Here is a 13,340-nt window from a genome sequence, read left to right as displayed (position 1 = left end):
ACCACACGGTCCACAAGGTCCTGGAGCTTTGGATTGTATCACATGATCTTCCTCAGCAGATGAAGTCACATAGTTATCATGGAATTGTAGATGTTCACATTTTTTGAGAGTTTTAAACAATTTTTTGACATCCTGGCTATAGGATTTGTGCTAATATGAAGGAATGAAAGATTATAATGTACATTTCATTAAGAGTTTTTATGAAACCTACAAATGGATAACTCATGGACCTTGTGGTGAGATGGTTGAGGTGGTTTATTTACAATATGTTGCATCACTGACAATGACATGTAATCAAACGGTATTCATAAAGTTCCGACAGAGATTTTAATTATTAAACTCTTAATAAATAATATGTAAAAATGTTTGAAACCACACACCCACACATGCATTCTTTTGCCTGTTTTTGTTGCAGCCTCCTCCCCAAAAGGAAGAGTGCAACCATAGTTTGTATACCAGCCTGCATGCTCAGACTAGCTGACTAACAACAGACCAAGGTTTTAAAAAACCCAAATGCTGAACACATGAGCTCACAGTAACACACTCAAGTCTGAACATCAAAGGGTATGTCCAAGTTTGAAAAGGTGCTCCTGTAGTTAACTCAGGTACCCTCCATGCTGGGACCACCAAGAGCTTCTAATTAGGCTCTTGCTCGAAGAGGATGCTATTCTTGAGGTCTATAATATGAAGTGGAACTGCTCCAAACATGACTTTAAAGATGCTTTTTCTAGAAAGGAAAGAACAACAAAACAGCAGCCTGTGCCTCCTGGAAAAATAATGAAGACATGTTCAGTGTGGGGAGTACTGGTTCATAGAGGAAAAGATGAGATTAAGAGATGGTGTAATGAGCAGAACAGAAAGGGGGAATGATTGCAGGAGGGCAGAAAGAAAAGTGTGTGACTAATGTCGAAACAACCCCAGAGAATAACACTGTGGGAGTCATTGGGCGGGAAGCAAGGTTAATTCTTATGCGTATTACAAGCCCCCATAGCACCCCACTGCTAAAACTTCCAAGGCTCAGCTCCAGTGTGCATATTGTATGTGTGTGTAGCAAAGATTTGAGGCAGCTTCCACCCAAAGCTCCTAAAAAGCTTGTCCTTAACCATGCCGTTTCATTTACCCCCTACAGAGGAACTAAGCGTGTACTTTGAAAGCTGAATAGAAAGATGAAAGTATGAATGAGTGAGTGCAAGGTGAATGTGTGTGTGAGGGTGCGTGCATTTGGGAAGCCTGTCTTTTACTGTGGGAACCAATCTTCTGAGGAGTGAACCTGGTCATTTCCTCAACTTCTCTCTTAACAGGAATTTCCTAATTTGAAACTCAAAACGAGGTTTAAAATAAAAAAAATTTATAAAAGAGAACAAAAGTGCACTTCAAATGGACTTTCCACTCGCACAAATTAGTATCTTACTTTCCTCTGGTGGTGTTTGGCCATGCATATCCTGTATACTGTGAATTAACCTCTTCATAGTTTTAGGTACCTGGGTTTTGAAATATCTGCCTCTGACATTTATACAGGGTTTTGTTTGTGATGTTTACAGCGTTAAAAAAACACATTTTAGACAAAAACAAAATTCAGCAGAAACATCTTTTTTCAGAAACATTGTCCCTGTTTCTCTTAACAATTCACTGAGTAAGACACACTATCAATAGTTCTCTCTTGACCTTTAAAATAGTACTAGACAAATAATAATAATGATAAATAAAGTTTACAGCTATACTTGTGGCTCTGTGAGGTTATTCTTGCTATACTTAAGCAAAGTTGTGCTTGGAGCTAACACAAATAAACATTCTGATATTCACAATGACAATGCTAACATGCTGATATTATAATGTTTAGTGTGTTCACTGTGCTAGCGTACAGTAGCACAAAGCATTCTAACAATTGCTAATTAGCTGTAAAAACGAGCATAGCTACTGTAAGTCTGTGGGTATGTCATTAGTTTTACACGTATTTGGTCATAAAAATAACAAATGGATGGGGGTGCAACATGAAAAGTCATGCCAAGTCATTACAGTCCATCCTATAAAAGAACATAATGTCTCAAAACCAAATTTCATGGTTGTTGAGGCACTTCATTCAAACCAAAACATGGTAACATCAGAAGAAAATTCAAGGGTTTCAAACCAAAAAATGGTAACATCAGAAGAAAATTCAAGGGATCACCAAAGTCAGCAGGATTTATCCTCCAGGGACCATGAATGCCAGTGCAACATTTCACCTTAATATATCTGATAACTGTCAAGGTATTGTGGACCAAAGAGGTGTGGAAACAGACCAGGCCATCTCTAGAGCAATGCAGCTAATGCTAAACTCAAAACAGCTTGATTACTTATTTTACTTATTTTTACTGTGGTATCTTGTGTAAAAAAAATAAAAACCTGGTAAGATTTAAAATATTAAAGTTACTTGTCATGTTAAAACCAGCTTTCACTAGAAACTTTTCTCCTGTAAAAAGTACCTCCAATGAAAGTTCGCCACAGTGAAGTTTGTGGAAAAATATGTCGCTGCTGAATTTGAGTTCTTCATACTCACTTCCATTGCACTGGGGTTGAGTGAAAAACCTCAGAGACAAATTTCTCATAATGTGGATATAGATATCACTCAAGGCAAATCAGAGTTTAGTTGAAATTTTGGTGAACTTACCCTTAACATATTTTATAAAATTTTAATGCATTGTACAAAATAATTTCTTTGAGTTATTGCTCAGTAAGAAATGTAATATGAAGCTTTTCTTCAACGTTTCAGAGGCAAGGTTTTTTATGTGTGCTTGCTGGTTTAGCATCATGTAGCCATCAATTTCTGTTTTCAGGTCATTTCCCCCTTTTTATCTCTTCTGTAGGTTCAGTGTGATCATAAGAAAAGAAAATACATATTCAAAACATTGCCAGGAAGAAAAAGATCTGTCTCTTTACTTAAAAGAAATAAGGTGAAATTAGTCATCGGACAAAAGTCATGAATTTTTGACCCTTGTCATTTAAGAAGTTCCATTCACATACGCACACACGCACACACACACACACACACACACACACACACACACACACACACACACCATTTATTTTCTTTGTATGCTCATATTGTTGACATAGTAACACAAGCCTCTGAAGTATGTGGGGGTCCTGCACATGCACAAACATAAACACACACACACACACACACACACACACACACACACACACACACAATGGCCATCGTAACCCCCAATATCACCCACTTGTCCTTGCAGACTGCTGTCCAAGTCCTTGAGTTCTCGTTTTCCTTCCCAACCCTTTCCAGAAAAGGAAGCCAGGGATTAGCAGAGATTATACCATAGCGTCTCCACAGGGATTTACCAGGCCTCAGCACTGGGGGCGTCTAAGCAACAGTAGCCGTAACAGTGGTTTTGGCATTTGTGTAGGTGGTGGGCTGGAGGGAAGATGAAGGACATGGCCTTCAAGAGAAACTGAGCATAGTCATATTAGGAATAGGAGCTAGATGCCATAAAGGTTCAAGGAAAAATAACAAGGAAACAGAGAAATGATTAACTTTCTTGACTTTTCTTTACTCTCAGAATGTGGGAAAATTCGGGGATGTAAGTTTAGCCCCCCAAGCTCTGATCCCAAATGCGTTTGTTGCTCAACATCAGCATGTTTCACAATAATTAAGTGGCCCATAGTCAAACCAAACATATCCATGGAGACCTACAGGAGTAGAAGTCAAGCATTCCTGTAACGGTTGACTGCAGTCAACTTGGATATTAACACCAGTGTATGTGTGCAGTTCTTCATATGCTGTATGTGTGTGAGGACAGATGGAGAAATGGAAAGAAAAAGCAAGTGGCAAAAACAAAAGAAGTAAAGCAAATATTTTCTTAAGCAGAAGGGAAAGTCACCACCAGTAAACTGACAATTACAAGAAAGTCTCCATGTTCAGTCTTAAAATAAATTACATGGTGTAATGTAGTGCATTAGGAAGGTTAACCATGAAGCCATGTGGCTCACACAGCCTCAGCAAACACAAGAGTAAGTACATAAGGACACTGGGTCTCATTCACCAACATCTTCCTAAGTATTTTCCTTACATTTTATAGTAGGTTGTTCTTAAGAAAGGTCTACATCTGATTCATGAACATGTTCTTAAACCACAGAATTGTTGGCACCTGTGTTCTTATATTGATGAAAGCCATATGTTCGTAAGTTGAAAGTGGGTGCCAATCGTTCCTAAGTAACATAGGTTAGCGCCCTGCCAAAGCCCATAAAAGGGTGTGAGACTTCAGGGCCACGGGCGCACATCTCATGCAGAAAATGCAAAAGAGAAGTTGAGAAAGCCTGGAATGCTACAACCAAAATCCAAAGACAGTGGAGCAATGAACTCCAACCCAGAGAAAAACTTGAGTAGTTATGAAGTGGAGAACAACGAATGAGTTGACATACTGTATTTAGTAGCATCAGTAGTGGATATAAAATAAAACAAAAGAGAGAAATGGGATGCTCCTAACTCATTCAGTGGAGATTTTAAATGGAGAAGGCCGCACAACAGAGGCAACAAAACAAACACAGCAGAGAGACGCTGTGACCAGTGGAGGAGGACAGCCTGGCCCCGAGTTATCTGAGCTGGACCAGTGCATGGGGGCCATACAGGGCTGTCTCGTCAGCTGAGCAGACCTCCATGTGTGCACCCAGGCCCCTTGAACTATCCTGAGTCTGATCTCAGATGCGGTGCTGGACAACCAAATGCTTACACACTGGCCAAAATATCCAAGAGACAGAGAAATGAACAAAAATTAGGAATAAAGATATGCACTTTAACATGTTTGGTTTTTAAGTAAGGTGCTTCCCAATTCTAAGCTAAAAGTTAAATATATTTTAAAACATTGATTTATAAACAAGCAATTAAATGCTTGCTGTACTTTTTAGTGTTGTGTTCATTTATTTTAAAATGCTTTGTAAAATAATGGGAAAAATATTAAAGGAATGCTCATAATGACAAAACTGTTATTGTAATTTAATTGTTATAATATTATAAAGCTGTAGAACTGATATAAACTGAAGATCATGCCACACAAACGTCATCCCTCAATGTAAGTGTGCTCCTGAGTGCGTTACATTCTGTTCTTACCTATGGACAAATCCCAGATAAGAAAACATTGGTGAACGCTAGAATCTTTGTGAAAACTTCATAAATGGGTTTTAGGAATAAATTTGTTTGGTGAATGAGACCCATATGTGAACTAGGATTGTCCTGGGGTTTCGATGACTGCAAATCCCTCTGTAGCCCCATATGTTACTCTGCTAAATCTTTTAATGTGTTCGTGTATTTGTATGCGTGTATGCCTTTTTATGTGTATATGGGTGCATGTGTGGGTGGATGTGAGTTTGTGCCACTTTAGCAGACAAACAGATTACTGTCATTATTGTTTGTCAGCGGCGTCCTGCTGATACAGCTGGAGCCAGTTACATCATGCCTACGTAAAATAGGCTTACAATATACGTACTTAAATACAAACTGAGCAGAAAGATATGATTTAAATACAATAATCATTTGTGTGACTTTCATGTGTTAACTCAAAATGAAACTGAAAAGCTTCACAAACTGCATGTAGAGAAGAATACAGACTAATGTAATCGCCATATGACTGTTCATATATGCTAATGTGATCATGGTGAATGGTTTAATTAATTAAGACCTGTGAGGTGTGCGTGTGTGTTTTCTCCATGGGTGTTCTCTTTAAGGTTTTGCCCATAAGTGCTGGAACAAAGAAAGAACATGACCTTCCACTTAGTCAAGTTGCCTCAATATTGACGGGGAATGTAATTGATTACACGCGGCACTGAGCAGATAGAGCGACCGGAGCATGCACAGAGCCAGCAAGGCCCAGAGAAGAGCAGGTAGTGGATGACAAGGGCAACACATGCCCCATCGCCCACCTGAAGACCACCTCAGTCTGCAGCTCATCAGGTTTTCATGTGAATCACGCTGTCTCTGATACACTATGTCAATCAGACAAAGAGAAAGACACGGTGACAAAGAACATAATAGCTTTTTTCCTGCCAAATTAATAACACAAACGGCCATTTTATAAAAGTTGCTATATAATGTCTGATTAATGTTTTTGCTCTTCCTGCAATCATTTGTTTCTATGGATTTCCATAAGGTACAAAAATCAGCGGGCTGACTCTGACTTGAAGCTTGTTTGAGGTGTGTAATGAACCACAATAAACACTAGAACTGCCTTAATGTTGCTTTCTGAGTTCCATTATTGTTCCATTAAAGCAGCTTATGTCCAGATTGATTTGAAAAGTCTGTATTGTTGCTGCACCACACTCACATATGCAGACTGAATGTTCATGGTGATCCATTATTCAGTTTTCAAATATATGCCCATATAATTTGCCCATACCTTATGGAAATGTTATGGAATCACCGGCTGCTTGGGAATAAACGTTTGCAAAAACAGTCAGTAGTATATGTGCTAACCATGCATGCCTCCCTTAGTGCCATAATCTATAACATATAAAATAAAAATAAATACAGAAAAACTGGGTTCGGAGTCATTTTGAAGGTAAAAGAACTTAAAGTCAAGTTAAGTTAAAGAGGTTTTGATACAAATTCTGGAAAGATGCAGCAGTAAAACATAAGTGATCAAAGCATTTCAGATCTGTGAAGAACTGTACTGGGAGAAGATCTGTAACTGGACTGTGGTCTGAGTCATAGTGTAAAGGTCTGGTTCTGAGCAAGGAGGGAAGCCATGGGTGTGTCCACTGAGGATCACATCAGCAGAAGGTGTGTGTGTATGTGTGTTTGTGTGCGAGTCTGCATGACACAGACAGAAAAAGAGAGAGTGACTAAGTACATGAGTGAGTGGGTCTGTCACCTGTAACATAAATCAGATCCAGATGTGGAAAAAGGAATTCATTAATTAGACACGTCAGGCCAAATAAGGTTCTTAGTGTGTGTGGTTCTAGTTTTTGGCCAGTAGATGGGGGCAGAGTACAGCATGTTTGAGCTTGACATAGGAAAAGAAACTGCACACACACACACACACACACACATTTGCAGACCCACACACATAAACTAGGAGTGTGTTCTTCAGCATTAAAGCCATGTCACACTGGAGATAAGATTTAGAGGCAATGGCAAGGTCTACTGAGTTACACCTAATTAGAAGTACTTAACCATCGATACTATCAGACAGCTGTCAGACAAGGGCTTAATAATGATGTCCGCTGTTTGAATACGGCCAAACATTTTGAGGCAGACACGTGGCAGAAGTGAGTAATGACATCAAACCTTATTCCAGGAATCACTTCTATAATAAAAACTTCCTCTTTCAGTTCTCTGTGCTTGACTGACACGAACTGCAACCAGTGTACTTCTGCTTTTCTAGAAAGCAAACAGAACAAGATTTAAAGCAGCAGACTCTGAAAAGCTTCAGGGAGCTTAGTGTGTGTATACATTATGTGCTTATGTGTGCGTGTTTGCCCTGCTCCAAATGAACATTTTCATAATGTAGGCCTTTGGTGTAGTGAACCATCTTATCTCATAGTGTAACAATGGAGACTGTGCGTTTACTAATGGGAGGTCACTGAGGATGGGTGCTCTTCCATCCAGAAACAAAACTGTCTGCGCCCAGCATGGCAGAAAACAAGCCACACGCTGACCCAATTATCAACACGTGTGTATGTGCATGTTGAGCACATTATCACTACTCAAACAACAATGCCAATCAATACTCTCTATCGAGGCCAGATGAGGCTAAGACACTGACTGAATGTAGACTTTATGCTTCATTCAGGTTTGTCATATAATCCTATTGTATACACACACACCAACTCCACTCAGTTTTATTACCTCCATGAAACAACCATGAAAGCAACTGGATTTGGACGTTTGTGTGTGTGTGTGTGTGTGGTTCCAGATGTAAAGGGAACTCTTCAGACAAGCAGAGGCCCAGGATAGAAAAGCACAGGAAATGTGCGACTGACATAAAGTATCCTGACTCAATGCGTGTGAGTGTAGGGTCTGAAGCAGGTCAAAGTAGAGTCATGGGAAATGTACCTTTGTATGTGATTCATGCCTATACAATATAACTCAAGTGAGTCACAGTGACACCCATAATGAGTAAACCCCTGCTCATCCATACATGTTTGCGACCACGTTTGCATTTTAAGACACTGTTTTCTTTTATGCGTAACAGAACAAAGAGATGAGGTCTAACCCAAATAGCAAATGTGTATGTGAGGAAATCTGATGTATTATATATGCTGAGAACACATATGGCAGTGTAGAGTATGTTCTGTATGTATAATGGATAAGGATGTGTAATAAATTATGAGATAAGGGAGAGTACAGCAGCAGGGGGCTACAGCATATCAAGCTCACAGGGTGAAAAGAGCAAAATAAGGGGAAAGAGCAGCACAGCCTGCGCTCTAGTGTTATAAGCATATCAGAGTAAAGCTGCTGCAGGCAAATTCACATTAGTGGCCCACGGTCAAATGGTTGTAAAGGAAAATATCTGAGGCAGGTGATAAGTCTATTAATTAGTGAACAGAAAAAAATAATGGAGAACAGTTTTGATAATAAGTTAATAATTTGGTACATTTATATTGCTTAAATTGTAACTGTCTTGGTGGCAGTTGTTAAAAAACAATATAAATGTTTTAGAAACTTAATTATGCTATGGGTTATACAAACAACATTTATATATAATTATTAACAAGCTCACAATTGAAATCGGTATTGGTCTAAAAGACTTTGCATTGATTGAGCTATACTAAGAATAACAAAAAATAAGAAATGAATAGATGACTTCTTTGAGAGGTACTGTTTAGCTTTACACTAGATAGCACACAATATTCCTTTCCTTGAATGAACCAGTGCAGCTTTGAAGATTTTAAAGAAAAAGAAATGAAATCAAACATAATTTGATCTTAAGCAAAAAGAGATAAAAAGCTACAGTTGCTTTTTTCCTGCCTGTCTATCATCTCTTTTTCAGTTTTACCTCTAGCCAATCAGTAAATGCTGGCTTTTGTGTTGGCTCCTTACATATAAACCTGTCTAACCACTGAATTTGAGGCCATGACCAGATAGACAGTACCAGACTGTTGTTACAATTGATTTTCTGGTGAAGGGGGTGCATTTTTGTTATTGCCATGGAGATGTCAAGCCGTGGCCAGAACAGCTTACAATGAGATAATGTGTTTTTCTTTTCTGTGCTTTGAGTTGGTCGGTGAAATATAATGTTGTTTGTGCAACTGAGTGAAAACTATTGTGTCATACCACCTCGCACTGGGACAAGAGCTGCAAGTTTTCCAAAACTAACCAAGAAAATCCAGGGAACACAACTCAGATCGTTCTTCAGTCGTTCTGGAAACTTGAAATTCATCTTGAATGGTCACCAAGTCACAGAGACAACAACAATTCCAACACAAACAACAGCTACAGTACCAGCGTGATCTCTCATCTCTGTCATTAATAACCCAAACACATTCCCATGAACATGATTGGGACTGTTCAGCTGTAGTCCATTATTCAGCAGTTCACTAAGGGAAATTAGAGACAACAGCAAACTTTTTATAAGCTGCTTGGCAGCCGTAGATATGTAGACAGGCAGCCGTGATGTATGATCTGAACTGAAAGGTGTGTGTAAGCAATACCTTAGAAGATGTACCAATTATAAGAGGGAGAAAAGCTTCAAAACATCTACCGCCGGGGTAACAATCAATCACTACACAACAGAGCCAACATGCCAGTGAGATGATCATTTCTGAAGCTGAACTAAGTCTGGCTTTGTTTTTTGATGTCATCGCAACATGAAATCTTTTCATCTAAGAAATCCATTGCTAATTTAAAACAAAACTCATTCTGAACTTGACAGCTCTGACTGATTCCACATTGGCCATCACCGGTTTTCCAAAATACATCTATATTCTAGCTCTGTCGGGGGACTCTGAGGAGCCGACTCTGTAAGGGATCATCCACATGGAATCCTGCAGACAAAGCTGGTGGGTTCACAGCTGAATATGTCAGGATGAGCTCTGTGAGGGAGCTTGATGATGGTGATATCATTCATGGACTCTGCTGCAGGGCTGTTTCCTAACTGTGGCAGAGCCAACGGCATCAGGGGGGCAACAGCTGTCAGTGTCAGTGCAGATGTTATGAGGGGGGCATGTGATGCATTACAGGAGGGCTTATCGAGGCCTTATTGTGCTGGTAAATAACTAACTGCAGGCCTGGCTGCAGCTGTGGGGATGTATAGTAAAAGTTGACAGGTTGAGGGATTCACCTCACAGACAAGGTCAGTAATAAGACACAAGTGTCTTGGTTCCTGCAGGATCATAAAATAGGAAATATGCTGCTCAGGTAAAACACAGTTTTAAAATAAAAAAGAACATAACTTACCCATTCCCCAGATCATCAATATCACCATCGTCTTCATCATCTTCCTCTGGGCTCTTCCCACAGAGTTCACTGTCACTGAGGTAATCTCCCTTAAGGAGGGACGGATCTGAGTCGTTCAAGGCTTCGATGAGCTGGATACGAGAGGTGTGGCTGATCCGGAAGGGAACATCTAACTGGGTATTGCCTGTTGATGGAGCATCACCAGCCTGCAGACGGGGGCTGGCTTGACCCTGGCGCCATGACAGTGGAGAGGAGCGATTTGATAGACTGGTAATGGAGAAAGCGGCAGCTTCATCGCTGTCATAGCACATGGTCCCCTCCACAGAGCTGTGGAATGAAAATGAGGGCATGTTTCAGAGTTCTTAAGCGGTGAAAATACATACGTATGCACACACACACACCTATATATACATATATACGTATATATGTGTGTGTGTGTGTGTGTGTGTGTGTGTAATAGTCACAGCAGTGAGATCCCCTAAAGAGCTGAGAAAGTTGAGCACAGCCATGAAGTGAATGTCTGTCTTGAATTTCCTCTTTCTTTCTCAGTAAAGCTCAGAATATGCCTCCTCCAGCCAATCATCTGTCTTCTCTCTCCGCCCTGCATTATCTTCCCTCAGAGAGACCGCACTGTAAAAAGTCTTATACTGATTTTAAAAGGGCTCAGGGATTAGTTGGTATCCAGGTGCCTTTGTATATTTGTACACATGCATAAGAAATGCATGTGTGTTTTTATGTTATTCCTTCATGTTCCTCTGTGCTCTGTGTTTAGTGTGAAACTGCATAGCACTGTCACTTATTTTCAGCACACACTGGTGTGAAGCTACTAATTCCAGCTTCGCTAACTTCAGAATCACATGCATCCCCTTCTGCTAAAGCAGCAGAGCACGTCACTGCTTAGTGCCTGGGGAGAGAATGACGAGAATTAGCATATTAAAAGTTGCTGGGTCTCACACTGTGTGACAACATGTGCACTTGCCAGCTATGTTAACATCAGTCTTGTCTTCAGGATACAGAATCATCTTCACAACAAGGATAAATAGAGACATTTTCAAATGAAAGGCTTAACCACTAACATAAAACAGGCAGAAAGAAAGTAGAGAGAGGGTGAGGGTGAGAGAGAGGATACTACCAGTCATCTTAGAATGGATTTTTTACTGGCCTTGTAATGCATATAATGTATATTGCAGAAAATTTGTGTAGACAAAACAGTTTGCTTGCTCCCTGACCATTTATTTCATTTGTACAGCTCTCTCACTAGTTTTTCATAGGAAATATGACATTTTGTTTGCACAGGAAACTTCTGCAGACATTGTAGACCTCAAATCAGAATATATGTCTTTGGGGAAAGCAGGGTGTTATTCAAGGCCATTACACTACGATAAAAGTATGAATGGCAAAGGAAACATATTCCAGTAGGGAACCATCTGCTAATTTGCTTGTAATGTAGGGAGCTCCCACTGAAGGACAGAGAGATGATACATGGCAGGAGACCCATGGACAAGCAGACAGTGGAGAAGCTCTCAAGGACAAAATCTGAAGATGCACTGAAAGCAACCAAAGTCAGTGAATGACAGATAGGAAGCACAGGCAGGGAGAGGACACACACACACACAGTAAATCAGAGCATTATTATATGCCTTGTTGTGTGTGTGAATGTGAGTCATGACTGTGCATTGGCAGGGTAGGCTTTGAAGTCAGCTATGAGCTAATCCTTCACTTCAGTATCAACCAATGCAGAGGGAGAGCAGGTGAAAAAAAGAGACTAATGACTACTGGTCTATCAGGAATAGCGATATTGATCTGACAGGCCACAGGCAGTTAACCACCACACACAAACACACTGTTAGCAAAGTCAATAAGAACCTGCCCTTCTCAGCCGCTGTTCTTTTGTTTAACTAACTATTCCTGGCTTGTTTTTTGTGGGCCTTTTCTTTTCTTTTTGCCTCTATTGAACCAGTCCTTTTTGTGCCTTTGCATGTGTGTTTGTATGGCTGACCTGTGGCTGAGCTGCACCCCTCTCAGGCTGGTCATGGTTTCTTCCAGGTTCTGTCGAAGGTCCAGGACATTTTGCACAGTTCTTTTTCTCTGGGTTTCCGGGTCTGCAGTGGTGCACGCAAACATGCATGCAAACAAACACACACACAAACAACAAGGAATATTTTTTAGAGATGAAGTTTCATGTTACAGAATTAGAGGACAACAAAAACACTGACTGCCTGTCCAAACTTACATGAACATGGAATTAATAACAACAGATACAAAACATGACAAAATATAAGTTCATAAATTATGCTGATGAATGTTTCCTGAACTGGTTATGCTCAAACTCTTCATGCAGACTGATAATCATACTGTGTACTGTAATGTTAATCATATGATGTTTAGTCCCTGAACTCAGCAGCTAAAATCTGGGATTACAGCTAATCATCTACAAAAGGCTACAAATCTATAACAGGGGAACAAAATGATTAAAATGACGGAGCTCACAAAACAAACAAACAAAAAACAATAGTGCTAATCGCATTATAGTAATGGTAACAGTGGCAATACAAGCACAGTTGTATTTTCCAGATGATGCAAATGAATTTAATATGAAGGCAGTCAAAACAGAGAAGACCTCCACTCCTCTCTAACCACAATGCCCCGGTGCCTGGTCACTGCAGTGTGCCCTTTTGCTCCTTGCCTGCTTGATTGCAGAATAAACCAAAAGCCTCTTTTTTTTTTCTTACACACTATCATTTGTCTCACCCCTTCCTAATATGCTGTAATCTGCTCAGGTTGGGCCAGTTCATGCTGGACCATCCAGCCACACTGCAGTTTCATGTGTGTGTGCATGTGTGTGTGTCTTGTGGTTGCTCCCCCCGGGATTTTGGATGATTGGATGCAATCAAAGACAATAAGATTTTCTAAAACGGTTCAAAACACTTAAGCTACTGCAACACCAAATTGGCTG

At 40.1% G+C, this 13,340-nt stretch overlaps 1 protein-coding gene across 1 annotated transcript in view; it reads right to left on the bottom strand.

The window, feature by feature from the left end:
• LOC109968705 (neuron navigator 1-like) overlaps nt 1–13,340 on the bottom strand; it is a 78,584-nt gene that overhangs the window by 36,199 nt on the left and 29,045 nt on the right. The window contains exons 7-8 of the mRNA XM_020615180.1: nt 12,384–12,486; nt 10,385–10,711 (exon numbers count right to left, since the gene is read on the bottom strand). Of these exons, the coding sequence (XP_020470836.1) occupies nt 10,385–10,711; nt 12,384–12,486 (430 nt within the window). The remainder of the gene's footprint in view (nt 1–10,384; nt 10,712–12,383; nt 12,487–13,340) is intronic.

Source organism: Monopterus albus, unplaced genomic scaffold (assembly GCF_001952655.1).
Source record: "Monopterus albus unplaced genomic scaffold, M_albus_1.0 scaffold6.1, whole genome shotgun sequence".
Taxonomy (NCBI): Eukaryota; Metazoa; Chordata; class Actinopteri; order Synbranchiformes; family Synbranchidae; genus Monopterus; species Monopterus albus.
This window is presented reverse-complemented; position numbering and strand designations above follow the sequence as displayed.